Source organism: Muscardinus avellanarius, assembly GCF_963383645.1.
Source record: "Muscardinus avellanarius genome assembly, chromosome: 14".
Taxonomy (NCBI): Eukaryota; Metazoa; Chordata; class Mammalia; order Rodentia; family Gliridae; genus Muscardinus; species Muscardinus avellanarius.
The window spans coordinates 8,662,227-8,677,073 of record NC_137800.1 but is presented as its reverse complement, the minus strand read 5'-3'; the positions used below and the strand labels follow the sequence as shown (position 1 = coordinate 8,677,073).

The following is a 14,847-nucleotide window of genomic DNA, read 5'->3' as shown; positions in this document are numbered from 1 at the left end:
GAAGGAAGAAAGAAAGAAAGAAAGAAAGAAAGAAAGAAAGAAAGAAAGAAAGAAAGAAAGAAAAAGGCTTTGGGCTGCTTACGGAAGCAGGGTGAGCAGAGGCGTGGGGGTTCCAGAGCCCTGAGCGGGGGTGAAAGGCGCCACCCCTTGATGCAGTGTTCTGCATCCAGTTGATTTGGTCACAAGGCAGAGCGTGACTGGGACAGAGAAGGATCTAAAAACCAACAGGAAAGGGTGGTGCTCAGCCCTGAGAAGAAATCACTCGGGATGTGGGTTCGCAGCTCTGTGCAGGGCTGTCGTGGGGAGCAGTGATCGCCGTTCTCTGAACTCTCCCGCCGGGAGACGAAGAATTCCCTGTGGTTCACCACTGAGCGCCCCTAGGCCTGGGTGCCTGGCTGGTGGCTGCAGGCTCCCCCAGTGGACATCATTAATCCAAGCTTAGGAAGCCGCTCTGGACAGGACAGCACAGGGTCTCCCACGTCGGGCGACTGGCCGGACCCAGGGCCCTTCCGTGCCCCCCCCTCCCACCCCGCCAAGCCTCAGAGGCTCCTGCCAGAAACCCTCTGCACTCTAAGATCTGGTTTCGCCACTTAGCTTGCCTTGGTTGGGGGAGAGAAAGCACATTCCAAGCATGCCTTTAATAGCAAGGGCTAGGAACAGGCAGGATTACAGCCGGTGAACATAATGAACAATAATAATATGGATATTTCATCTGCATGTTATGCCAGAAGAAAGGAAAAAAAGAAGCTGAGAAAGAATGATAGAAATAAAAGAAAGGACTATTAAGGCAAAATGAATGGAAAAAGAGAGGGTGGGAGCGGAGAGGAGGTGGAAGCCGGAATATAAACTTGACCCTGGGGAGATTCGGGCAGGTGAGCAGGGCCCAGCCGAGGATGCTCCCAGAGAGCGTGGGCTCTGGGCGGGTTCGTTTGCCTTTGGAAAGCGTGCTTGGCTTAAGGGACAGTGGTTTGCTGTCTTTTGGAACTGGCCAGCCACAGGGACATCACTGGAGGTCGAAGCCCAGGCGTCCAGGTGCAGACCCGCCAAGGCCACCCTGCTGGCCTCTCCCTGTCCCAAGGCGTTCTAGGCCCCTTGCTAACATTCCAGGATTCAGTTCAGCACATCGGAGCATGCAATCTCAGATTACTAGAATAGCTTGGCGTACACTCACAGAATGTGTGGCGGCTCCCAAGCTTCCCTGGCAGCCACCAGGCCTTCTTCCTAATTCCAACCTAATTCCGCCCCCCTTTTTTTCTTGCATTATTAGGGATGGAACCCAGGAGCATTCTACCTCCGAGCTACAAGCTACACCCCCAGCCCTATTTTTTATTCTTTATTTTGAAACAGGGGCTCACTGAGTTGCAAAGGGCCTCACTAAGCAGCCGAGGCTGTCCTCAAACCGCGATCCTCCTGTCTCAACCTCCCAAATGCTGGGATTACAAGCGTGCGCCACCACGCCTGGCTGCCTAATCCCTTCTGATGAGGGGGTTAGGGACTCAGGGGACCCATCGTTAGCGAGATGCTGGAGGCACACTGAATCCCGCAAGCGTACAGTAGTTCTCTTAGCAATCGCCAGTTCCCACGGGAAGGAGCCTGTGCAGGAAAGGAGAGAATGAACGGAGGCGGGAGGCTGCCCAGGGCTTCTCTAGCTGCTCCCCCTGGAGTCAACCTGTTCTCCGCCCATTTCTTTATCAGGTCATTCGGGACACAAGGGCCGTGCCTTCAGCAGATTTCAAGTCAGCGTCTCGGAACGTGAGAGCCAGAAGAGCATGTTAGGTGACATCGAGCCCCCCACCTGGGAGCTGAGGAGGCAACGATCCAGGCACTGGACCTGAGGCTTGTGACTTTCTTGTCCCCTTTTCTGCCCAAAAGGAGGGGCTCAGACCGCAGCACCCAGCGCCGGCACGTCTGGGGGCTTGTGAGAAATACAGCAGCTCGAGGTTCAGCCCCAAATCTGCTGCATAGAAGCTTCCCTGAACAGGACCCCCCGCGATTCACATTAAAGGCGGAGAAGCACCGGTCTTCACCAGATCTAGAGATCCTCCCCGCGTGTACTTGCTTCCAAAATAACCCCCTTCCCCTCACTGATGAGAGCGTTCACCAGCTCCCGACTCTCGGCGGACTTCAACATGGTTCGGGCACTCACTCACTCACTCTGCTGACCGTAGGAGCCATTCGCGTTCCAAGGGGCTGCACCGCAGGGTCTCCAAAGCACACAACCCATGGGACTTAGAACTCTGGTTTGCACGAGCATACGGCGGTGATCTTAAATACACGTGATGTCCAACTTCTAGCCCAGAGACGCTGAGCCGCGATGACACTGGGCAGGGTCCTCCTGGGCTTCCCAGATGATTCCTCAATAAACAGGATGAGAATCGTATCCCAAGATTCACCCACACAGTAAAGGAATGTCATTATTACTTTCTGCAGGGGTACGCCTCAGCCCTATTTTATCTTGAAGCAGGGTCTCCCTAATTTGCTTAGGCTGGTCTCAAACCTGACATCCTCCTGTCTCAGCCTTGAGCGATTCTATTTCAAAACAAAAATAAAGAGGGCTGGGGGTGTGCCTCGGAGATAGAATGGCCCTGGGCTCGATCCACGGTACCAAAAAAAAAAAAGAGTTTCAAAGTGGCTTTCGTCACTGGGAGTACCTAGCACAGATTCATGATCACATGATCAGTTTCTCTTGGTCCCTGATCGGGTTAAGCTGAGGTTGAGAGTGGGATGGCAGACAGCATTTAGGACATGAGATTTAGATAGAAGAAAATAAACAGACACAAATTCACTCTAGTCTGGGGAATTCAGCTGGGATGGGGAGATCAGGAGCCAGCAAGGATGCTGAGTGCATGTGGTAAAACACTTTCCCAGAAAGCGACAGGAGCGCGCCTTCTTGTATGTCCTTGGCGTGATGAGGCTCACACTCACGTGTTGTACCCAGCACGGGTGCAACATACTCCACAAACAGCACAGTCCCGGCGCAGTTTTGCACTGAACAGTTCTTCCCATTGCAGTTCAGATGACACGCATTCTGAAATGTTCATGTCTCTGCTTTCCTAAGCAGAGCTCATTGATTGGAAATTAGCAGCGAGGCTGAGCCACTCTTTAGGACTCTTGTAATAAATCAGGATGAAAATGACACCCCAGGGCGACGCCAGGGACCAGAAAGAAGCTACTTGAGTTTGGCACCGCCCAGTTTGAGCTGGATAAGACAGAGCTTCCTCTGTTCAAGTGGCGGCTTAGCAGCCCAAAGGAGGATGGAGTTCAGCCTCTGGGCACAGTCATGCCAAGAAACTGTGTGAGAGTAAGTTCTGCCCATATAGGAGGCGCTGGCCTCGTGTTCCACACAAGAACAATGTGTGCTTTGGAGAGCTGTGCGTGCTCACCGGTCATTTGCCAGGCCACGGTTCTTGCTGGTGGAGATGAAGTCATTAAGTTAGGGTCCGTCCCTCCCTGCCTCGCAGTGGACAGACCTGGGCAGAGGGGAGTCTCTGCTGACTTCTGGCTGAAGCTGGACTCTACAGCTTGCACAGAGGCAGAGAGGGCAGCGTTCCCACAGGAGGGTGCTGGCGCTCCCAGGTGTGGGGATTGGGGGACGGTTAGGAGGAGGGAGGTGTGAAGAGGGGGCAGGGAAGGGGGCCTCTGGCATGTCAGCTTGGGAGATTGCTGTCCTCAGATGCGCTCCACAGGCTGCACTCTGCCAGTGGAGGGGTCTTCCCACCGACTGGGAGATTTACATTGCATTTCTCAGGTAGTGAAGGAGCAGCCCCACTGCCCGGCCGGCTCTAATGATCCCGGCTTGGGCTGGAGTTAACTCCTTGGCTTCTGATTCAAATGACCAACAAGGTCATTTGAATTGGGCAAAACTAAGGTTTGGGGGGGGTGGAGAGAAAAATCCAATAAGATTAGTCCACAGCCCCCACTCAACCCTTGGGTTACTCAGAAGTGTGTTTAGTTGCCAAATATTTGGAGATTTTTTTTTTTTCAGATTTCTGTTACTGATTTCTAATCTAATTCTATTGTGGTCAGATACTTGTGGTTTATGGTTGGTATGATTTTTGTCTTTTTAAATTTCTTGAGACTTACTTTGTGGCTCAGGATGTGGTCTCTCTGGGTTAGTGTTCCAAGTCCACTGGAGAGAATAAAACTTATCCGTGGGGTGTTCTTCTATAAATACCAGTTTGGGTAAAGCTGGTGGTTGGTTGACATGCTGGACAAATCTTCCTTATTCTTTTCTTTCCTTTTTTTCCATCAAGTTGCTCAGAGCCCTGCTACTTGCTGAGGCTGTTGACGGTCTTCTTGTCTCCGCTTCCCGAGCACTAGGGTTACAGGCATGCCCCACCATGTCTTCTTCTCTATTCTGAGTGAGTTTCTTTACTCATTCTATCTAGTATCAAGGGCGAGTGTTTAAATTTCCAGCTATATAATTGTGGATTTGTCTGTTTTGAAACTTTATCAGATGCATAACTAGGATTGTTCTGTCTCCTGATGACTTAACTGCCTTATCACTATGCAATAACCCTCTTTGTTCTTAATTATATTCTTTTCTCTGAAATTTACTTTGATGAATATTAAAACTGTTTTTAGATTGGTATTGAAAAAATATGCCCCCATCCTTTTACTTCTGAACCATTTTGTGTCCTTAGAATTTGAAATGGTTATCTTGTCGACAACATATAATTGGGGCTTGCTTTAAAAAATTGTTTTTCTTCCATTCTGTAGGCTCTCTCTTCACACTCTTGATTATTTCCTTAGCTGTGAAGAACTTTTTTTTTTTAATTAGATGTCATCCATTTATTGATTTCTGGTTTATTTCCTGAGCTTTGGGGTCTTTCTGAGGAAGTCTCTGTCTATGACCACATGTGGGAGAGTTGGTTCTATATTCTCTTCTAGTACCTACAAGTTTCTGATCTAATTTCTATTTCTCAGACAGAGGACTAGTACCTAGAATACATAAAAAAACTCAAAAAACTTAACACCAAAAACAAATAACACAACCGATAAATGGGAAATTGAACTAAATAGACATTTCTCAAAGAAAAAACATAAATGGCTAACAAATATGTGAAAAAAATGTTCAACATCTATAGCAATCAGGGAAATGCAAATCAAAACTACAGTGAGATCCATCTCACTCCACTCAGAATGGCAATCATCAAAATTACAAATAATCTAAATTTCTGGTGACCACGTGGGGAAGTAGGAACTGTAATGGGCTACTGACCAAAGTGTACATGATACAACCACCATGGAATCAGCACGGCGGTTCCTCAAAATGCTAGGAATGAAACCGCCACAGGACCCAGCTCTACCACCCTTTGCTATCTTCCCAAAAGAACTAAAATTAGAATATTACAGTAATACATGTTTATAGTAGCACGATTCACAACAGTCAAATTATAGAACCAAACTAGGTATCTGTCAACAGACGAGTGGATAAAGGAAATATGGTTTATATACACAATGAAGTTTTACTCAGCCAGAAAGAATAAAATCATGCCATTTGTAGGAAAATAAATGGAAGTGGTGCTGGAGATTGAACCAGGAACATTCTACCTCCAAGCTACACCCTCCGGCCCTATTTTATTTTTTATTTGGAAACAGGGTCTACGTTGCTGAGAGCCTCACTAAATTGCTGAGACTGACCTTGAACCTATGATTCTCCTCTCTCGGCCTCCCAGGTGCTGTTACTCTAGAAGTTTGCTACAATACTAGATGTTCCAGCCAGCATTTTGGCAGCTATAATATAGAAGACTTACCACATAACTTAGAGGAAATAAGATTTCTTTTCTTAGGGTTTCAGGCTCAGTCCATATGTGCCTGGGGACAGTGGACCTCAGGGCCTGGCAGCAGTAAGCAGAGGGAGAGAACCTGGGCTGTGGTCCTCACATCATGGAGCCCGGGGAGGGGGGGCCTATAGAATCTCCAGGGCCACACCCAGGGACCACCTCCTGCAGCCACACCCTACCACCTACCCAGGACCACCCAGAGAACCCATGACAATGATTTACTCACTCCTGGGATTGCAGCCCTCACGACTCAATTACATCAGCTGCAAACATTAATACGTGAGCTCTTTAGGGGACATTTTATATCTTACTATAACACTAGACTTACTTGAACATTATTATTTTTTTTTTGGTGGTACTGGGGTTCCTGGAAGCCCTTCTACCTCCGGGCTACACTCCCAGACCTGTTTTTACATTTTTATTTGGAAACAGGGTCTCTTAAGCCAGCGCGCGCGGCTGGCTTCGAACCTGCGCGATCCTCCTGTCTCTGCCTCCCGAGCACGGGGACTACAAGGGGATTACAAGCGTGCCCACCACGCCTGGCTACTTGAACATTTGAACATTTTAATAACCCATTCTATCTCCCTCAGTGGTTTACTAGTTTTTCTAGTGGTTGCTCTTTACCTTCAATAGTATTATATAGCTATAATACTATCTGCCTGTTTATGATATTAATAACTATACTTATGGCATGCAGAAGTAAAATGTGTGACAGGCAAGGAGGAGAGTTATTTGGCTTTTTTTTTTAGCCATGTTGTCACTTGCAGTAAAGGAGTAAGTACAACAACTTACTAATTCTATTTTTTATTTATTTTTATTTTTTATGGGTCTGGGGATGGAACCCAGGGGCATTCTACTTCTGAGCTACACCCCCTGCCCTATTTTTTATTCTTTATTTTGAAACAGGGTCTCACTGAGGTCCAAAGAGCCTCACCAAGTAGCTGAGGCTGTCTGCAAACTGCAATCCTTCCGTCTCAGCCTCCCGAATGCTGGGTTTACAAATGTGCGCCCCCACGGCCGGCTTAACTAATTCTAACCATCGACCCTCACACAGATGCGACTTTATTATCCTGTGTGACAAAACAGGAAATACACAAAGGCATTTCTTTGTCATCAAGAAAAAGCACACCCGGGCGTGGCGCACGCTTGTAATCCCCGTGCTTGGGAAACGAAGACAGGAGGATCGAGCTGGTTCGAAGCCAGCCTCACTAGCTTAAGAGACCCTGTTTCCAAATAAAAAAGTATAAAATGGGTCTGGGAGTGTAGCCCAGAGGTAGAAGGGTTTCCAGGAAGGCAGTACCACCAAAACATTTTAAAAATTAAAATAAAGAGAAAAACAAGAGAAATCACTTGTGTGAGTTCTGAGTTGAACTTTTCATGAACACCATCATAACGACTCACAGACGAACAAGGGTTAAGCCCACGTTGCTCCATGGTGGACATTTTCTTGAAAATGAACAAGACCAGCCTATGACTTCAAAGAAAACAGCATGCCGGACTTGTTGCCAAAGACACGATGAGCTTTTAGGGGGAAACCATAATTCTTATTGAACTTGTATTCTCTACTGTGAGCTTCCCAATACTTCAAGACTCTCTGTTGGACTGCTGAAGGTATGGCTGGGCACAGTGGTGCATGCCTGTAATCCCAGCCCATGGGAGGCTGAAACAGGAGGATAAGGGTTCTTGGCCAGCCTCAACTAGTGAGGCCCTCTGCAACGTGGTGAGATCCCGTTTCCAAATAAAATAAAATGGGGCTGAGGGCATAGCCCAGAGGTAGAATGTCCCTAGATTTAGTCCCTAGTAACAAACACACATGCACAAGTGTGCACACATGCACACACACACACACACACACACACACACACACACACACACACGAAGTCCCCAAAGCTTTGTTTCACAATTTTTACTTACTACTAAAGTTTTGTAATGTTTAGATATTTCTCTTCAGTAAACCATAAGTTTCTTCTTTCCAACTTTAACTCTGTCTATAAAGTAAAATTATGCCAGAAGCAACAATATATTGGGGTTTATAATGTATACAAAGCCCAAACAGTTGGACACTGTTCTTTATTAGATTTCAAGAAACAAAAATAATTCTGAGTGTGTGGCTCCAGGCTTATTTCTCATCCCTTTGGGGGTAAGCCCTGAGAACTAGTTGGGTTTTGGGGGCGCAGCTTTCCCGGGGGACATTCTCAGGAGGAAATCTTGCATGCCCTTCCGCAGCAGCGTGTTCTCAGCCGCTTCCCGCAGGCCCCGGTGGAGCTTCTCCATCTCCCTGTATTCAGTCCTGACGTCTGCGGAAAGGCAGAGAGCGAGCAGGGGGCTAGCACGGTTCTCAGAACGGTCTCCAGAAACCCGGTCCCCAAGAATCCTGTGAATTCACCCAGAATAGAAGACCCGCGATGGTGCCTGGAGATCAGATAGTTCAATCTCCTTGTGTTGTTGTTGCTGCCGCTGCTGTGTTGTTCTTGGTGGTGCTGGTGGTGGTTTTTTATTTGTTTGTTTTTGCTGCTGGGGATTGAACCTAGGGGCATTCTACCTCCAAACTACACTCCCAGCCTTACTTTACTTTTTATCTGAAAATGAGTTCTCACTAAGTTGCTGAGAGCCTTGCTAAGTTGCTGAGGCTGGACTCAAACGAGATCCTCCTGTTTCTGCCTCCCAAGTATAGGGATTACAAGTGTACACCACCATGCTTGGCCAATCTTGTTTTATGGATTACCTGAATCCAGCCAGGTTTCTCCCTCGTCCTGGAGAGCCAGTGTGGGGGTCACCTTCAGAAGAACCATACAGCTACCTCCTCCCCCCCAAAAAATCCAGGGGGAATCTAGAGGATCTTCACTAAGGCCTGCCCAGAGAGCTGGCAGGAAGGAGACACAGGCCCAATACATGCCCCCGAGCAGCCTCCCCATCCTCTCCTTGTAGACCCCACTCTACATGAACTTGCTTTCTCAACACCTCAGGCTTCATCCCCATCCCTGCAATCTAGAAGTAGAACTGTAGAATTGCTGCGCTGAAGAATAGGTACATTTTTAATTTTCTAGAAATTTCTCTGTTGCACGCACATCCCTCTCTCTCTCTCTCTCTCTCTCTCTCTCTCTCTCTCTCTCTCTCTCTCTGTTAGTGGGAATTGAACCCAGGGGTATTCTATCTCTGAGCTACATCTCCATCCCTATTTTATTTTTTATCTAGAAACAGGGCCTCATTAGGTTGCTGAGACCCTTGCTAAGTTGCTGAGGCTGGTTTTGAACCCGCGATCCTCCTGTCTTAGCCTCCCAAGGACTGAGGATGCAGGTGTATGCCATCACCCCCCTGCTCCTGTTGATTTTCTGACCAGTTTACTAAGGTCTCCAGTTTATAGTAGGCAGCCTGGTGGCACTCCTGGCAGGAAAGGGAGGTGGCTGCCTGCAACAGGACACCGGCAGCTGGTGTTGCCTTCCCAGGATCCTGGTGCATTAAGAGAAACCGTCCCCACTACCACCAGGAAGTGGAGTTTTCCCTAAGGTGGCATCAGTTTAAAAGAGGCTGGGCGTGGTGGCGCACGCTTGTAATCCCAGCATTTGGGAGGCTGAGACAGGAAGATCTGGGTTAGCAGCCAGCCTCAGCTACTTAGTGAGGACCTTTGCAACTTAGTGAGACCCTGCTGCAAAATAAAGAATAAAAAACAGAACTGGGGGTGTAGCTCAGAGGTAGAATGCTCTTGGGTTCAATCTCCAGTACTGCAAAAATAAATAAATAAATAAATAAATAAATAAATAAATAAATAAGAGGTTTGATGGAGATATCAGTGCAGAACTGTGGGTTGGAGTTGGCATCTATGGAACCTTAAGCACATTACCCAACCTGGGTCTCTATTCCTGCATCTGCAAAGTGGAGCAATAACACACACACACACACACACACACACACACACACACACACTTTCTCTCTCACTCTCTCTCTCTCTCCCCTCTCCCCTCTCTCCTCTCTCCTCTCTCCTCTTTCCTCTCTCTCCTTTCTTTCTCTGAGGACTAACTTGAGAATTCCATGAGACAGTGCCCAGAGAGCCTGAGTACAATGCTTGGTCTCTGTTGGGTAAGAAGCCAAGGATGGGGCAGTTGTCGTTGACAACAGATGATGTTATCATCATCATTGTTATCATCACCATCGTAATCATCATCTCGTCATCATCTCTGTTCCTCGCCCTGGAAATTTTTCCCCTCTTGACTTCTTTAAATTCACTATGGAGCCACCCCAGCCAGGGGTGTCTGCACCATCACACTATACGCAAAGGTTTTACTCAGTTACCTGCAAGCTCCTTGTAGAGAGCGTCCCCCTGGGACGAAGCAAGGGTCAGCATGGTGGCGATACTTCCCTTCACCTTCTCTGTGATTCCAGTCTACGGGACAAAGACATTCAGTCTGTGATGATGGTACAGCCCAAGAGAAAGCAAGTTGTATAAAAGGGACCCCATCCAGCCGGACATGGCGGCGCACGCTTGTAATCCCCGCGCTTGGGAGGCGGAGACAGGAGGAACGCGCAGGTTCGAAGCCAGCCTCGCTGGCTTAAGATACCCTGTTTTCAAATAAAAATATAAAAATAGGATTCCAGAAGGAGACTTCCAGGAAGATGGCGACCGAGAAAAGCGGGGCTTAAGAGCCCCGCTAACAACTAATCTCCATTACCACAAAATCAGCGCCTTTCATAGCCAGAAAACACCATCACCAGAGAAACAAAAAAATCACCAGGCTCCAGAGAGAAAGCGGACTGAGAACAGAGCTCAGAGCCACAGAGGAGATACACCAGCCTCACGCCCGAGGCCGCGGCAGCAGCGCCATACTGCCAGCGGCAGCGGCAAATTCACCGGACGGCTACAGCAAGCCTAGGTGAGCCGCTGTGGAACAGCCAGGCGGGATTTCTCACCGCAGGTAAAATCTAAAGCTCCCAGTGGCCGAGCTCAGCACATGCTGCAGGGATTCAAAGTGGAAATCAAAACCAAGAAGAAATACGCCAGCCTCACGGCCGAGGGCGTAGCAGCGGTGCCATATTGCCACCGGCAGCAGCAGCAGAGAATTCACCGAATCCAGTACAGCTACATCTGCGTACTCAAGAACAGTGAGTCAAATTGCGGGCCACAGAGGAGAAATCCCAGTACTGTACTCCCTGGGACTTGACCCAGTGGGGGAGGGGCGGTGGCAGAGATATCACACCATAGGAGAACGTGCAACCTGGCACCCCCCACAGTCTAAAGCAGCCTCTATTGACTCTCTGTGTCGGAGACTCTGTGATACAACTCAGTAAAGGAGTAGTGGGGTCTGAGATACTACAGACTCGAGATCCAGAACACCTTAAGTGAAGTCATAGTGACCCAAGGGAAGAACCCAGAGAAGGCACAAACTTCCTAAATCATGGGAAAGAGGAATAATACTGGAGCAATGAATGCCCACAACCCCACAACATCAGAACCCGATAAAACAGAAAATCAGAGATTTCTAGAAGATCAAATCAGGAAAATAACTGTAGAAATAATAGAGGTGCTTCGAAAAGAACTCAGAGAGAGCCAAAAAGAGATAAAGGATGTAATTAATGAAGTAAAGGCCTCAATTCAAAGCACAAACAACCGATTAGACCACATGGAGAACAGAATCTCACTCTTAGAAGATGATAATTCAAAAAATGAACACATAGTTTCTAATCTAGAAAAAAGTATCCGACAGCAGGAATCTGACATTGAAGAAATATGGGCCCATTTTAAGAGAGCTAACCTAGGAATAATTGGAATAGAGGAGGGAAAAGAAAGTGAAACCAAAGGGATCAACAATCTCTTCAAAGAAGTAATAGCAGAAAATTTTCCAAACATAGAGCAAGAGGTTGATAAACAGGTCCAGGAAACTTATAGAACTCCCTTTAGACAGGATCGGAGAAGAGGATCCCCATGCCACATAATTGTCAAAATGACCAATGTGGAAGCCAAGCAGAGAATCTTAAAGACAACAAAAACAAAGGGCCAAGTGACATTCAGAGGCAAACCAATTAGAATCACTCCAGACTTCCCAAACCAAGTCATGAGAGCCAGAAGGGCTTGGAGTAACATATTCCAAACTCTGAAAGAAAACAACTTCCAGCCAAAAATTTCCTACCCAGCAAAACTTTCTATCAAATTAGATGGAGAAATAAGAAGCTTCCATGACAAACAGAAATTGAAGGAATTTATGTCTTCAAAACCAGCACTAGAGAAAATACTCAAAGAGATTAACTACAAAGAAGAAATAGCTAACACACACCAGAACCAGAGAAACAAGATTTTCCATCCAACAGACAACTAAGATTGGTTATCTGTGGAGATTCATTATTTATGTTAGTCTTTTGCCTATCTCTAAATTGTATTGTTTGCCTTTATTGTTGTTAATTTTTAGGATTTCTAGTTGGAATATTAATATACCTTCAGATATAGCATTTGGAAATATTTTATCCCATTCTATTAGTAACTGTTAACTCTGTTTACATTGTCTTTGGATATACAATATTTTTTTCTATTTTTTAGGGAGTTTGTATACTCTTCTGTTGCCTGTGCCATTGAAATCATATCCAAGAAATCACTGCCAATTTCAATGTTGTGAGGTTTTATGACCCAGATTTTCTCCTAAAAGTTTATAGTCTTAAGATTTATATTTAGGTCTTTTATCTATTTTGAGTTAATATTTGTATATGGGAATAGGTAAGGGTCCAACTTTATTCTTTTCCATGTAATTATTATGTTTCAACAATATTTAGTTAAAAGATTATTATTTCTACCACCAAATGTTCGTGGAAACCTTGTCAAAAATAACTTGACAATATAGGGAAGAATTTAGCTCTAGGCTTTTATTTAACTCCAATGGTTTATATATCTACCTTTAGAATAGTACTACACTGTTTCAATTATTGTAGCTTTATATGGTTTGAAATCAGAAAATATATATCTTCTAGCTTTGTTCTTTTTCAAGATCATTTTGGGTATCTAGAGTCCATTTTCCATATTAGGATAGATTTTTTTTTCTGAAAAATAAATATATAAATATATGATAGTTTCACCTAAAAAAATAGAAAAAAATATTCTCTGGTAAGAAAGAAAGTAAAAAGAAATATTGAAATGTTATCTTTAAGTCATCAAAAGCTTGGTATCAGACAAATGAAACTGTTATGTGAGATTATCATTTTTAATTTTGGATAAATTGCTATAATACTAGATGTCAACCACTAAGCCAAGCATGGGAGGGAGGGATGGGGAGAGAATGGGGTGGGGATCGGGTGGGGGCTGACTGGGCGATGTGTGCATGTATGTCTACAAAAGTTTGTATCCCACTATGATGTATGAATACAGTGCACCAATAAAAAATAAAATAAATAAAAATAAATAAAATAAATAAAAAATAAAAATAGGTCTGGGAGTGTAGTCCGGAGGTAGAAGGGTTTCTAGGAACCCCAGTACCACCAAAAAAGGACGCCGTCCAATCCCCTGGCTGGAAAGGGTATAGACCGGCATCGCCAGAGGCAGGTGCAAGGGTGAAGGAGTTGGGTGCCACAGGGGCGCATTTCTCCTGTCTCTGCACCTCCCTGCCTGCCTCACAAGATTCCCAAAGGACTGTCCCTCTGGTGCTGAATGACCGAGCCAGGAGCTCATGAGAGGCATGGAAGCCAGGACAGTAACCACAGAGATGGACAAGAGGGACGGCAGCGGTCACTGCCCACTGGCCCCTCCTGCATCCCTCCGGGATGGATGTGTGCTGAACACCTGCTCTGAGCAGCATCCGTTGCTTGACAGGTTTGACTCTTCTTCCCAACATCCTGAGAAATGTCTCCTTTCTAATTTCAGTCCTTCTACACTTAAAACATTCTCCTCCCTCCCTGCCTCTTGCCTCCCATTTGAAAACACCAGACTCCTTTCTCTAACTCGTGGACCCCGGGTCTCTATTTTGGAACCCGGATCTCATCACTCTAAATCTTACACTTTTTCTCCAATGCCCGACCAAGAGCTCCAGCCTTTAGCTTGTAACAAGCCCGTCTGGCCTCAGCTGCCCTGTGTTTACAATCAGGGGATGGGAGAGCACCCCTAAAACCAGGCTGGCTGGGCATTCGATGAGCCAAGGCATGGCAAAGAGCTTAGCACCCGCCTAGCTGTAGCCTGTTGCTCTATTGATGGGTTGTACGGAGGAAGGGCAGGGCTTGAGAGAGGCTGCCTTTCGGAAGTGCAGCCTCAGTAGCAGGGAAGAAGCAATGCTGAGTACCAGGGTCCCCTCTCCCTGACTGGGCCACCAGAAAGAAGGGAGTCAGCTCCACATGGGCCCAAGTGCCCACCTTCTGCACCCACTCCCGTGCCTCCCCCAGGGCCTTTCTGGCACAGGACTCCAGCGACAGATAAAGAATACCTTCAGTTGCTGAAACTGGTGCAGCATCCTCTCCTGAGCCCTTTCGAACATGCCCTCGGCCACCTGCCGCTCCACCCCTCTTCTGATAACATCCTTCATTCGTGCACAAGCCTTTTTGCCCGTGATCTGAGCAGCCTCTGGCAAAAAAAGACAGCCTCAGTCACATCCCAGCAAGGACCTGCTTGGAAATGTGTAGCCTCAGAAAGAAAAGCAAGCGAGCAAGAAAGAGAAAACATGTGTACACATGTATGCACACACACATGCTTAGATATGCTTATATAGAAAATGAACCCTCCCCATCACGCTCATTCTGTCATCTGGAAAGCCTAATGAGCGAACTGAGCAGAAGCTTGCAAAAGGACGCCCCACCCCAAAGAAAACCAAGGAGGAGGCTCAAAGTGGTTCCACAAAGTAACAACAAGAGAGAGCGGCAGGATGGAGACGAGAAGTAGGCCTCCCAGGCAGCAGGCGGACAGAAGACTGGAAGATGAAGGGTGAGGAGGGGCCCTGGACTGCCTCGCCCACACCCTGCAATTACTGGATCTCAACATGTTATGGTTTAAAAGTAAAATGTCTCTCAGTCTTCAGGCTCTACAGGCAGCCAAGCTCAGAGGAGGACTCCTGGGGGTGTGGCCTCTGACGGCAGGGCGTGGCCAGAGGTGGGCTCCTGG

At 46.8% G+C, this 14,847-nt stretch overlaps 1 protein-coding gene across 1 annotated transcript in view; it reads right to left on the bottom strand.

The window, feature by feature from the left end:
• Positions 1-7,940: 7,940 nt before the first annotated feature.
• The window catches only part of NUGGC (nuclear GTPase, germinal center associated), a gene marked incomplete at both ends in the record, with an annotated part of 46,393 nt that continues 39,486 nt past the window's right edge, over positions 7,941-14,847 (bottom strand). The window contains 3 exons of the mRNA XM_080710195.1: positions 7,941-8,083; positions 10,077-10,167; positions 14,177-14,313. Of these exons, the coding sequence (XP_080566321.1) occupies positions 7,941-8,083; positions 10,077-10,167; positions 14,177-14,313 (371 nt within the window). The remainder of the gene's footprint in view (positions 8,084-10,076; positions 10,168-14,176; positions 14,314-14,847) is intronic.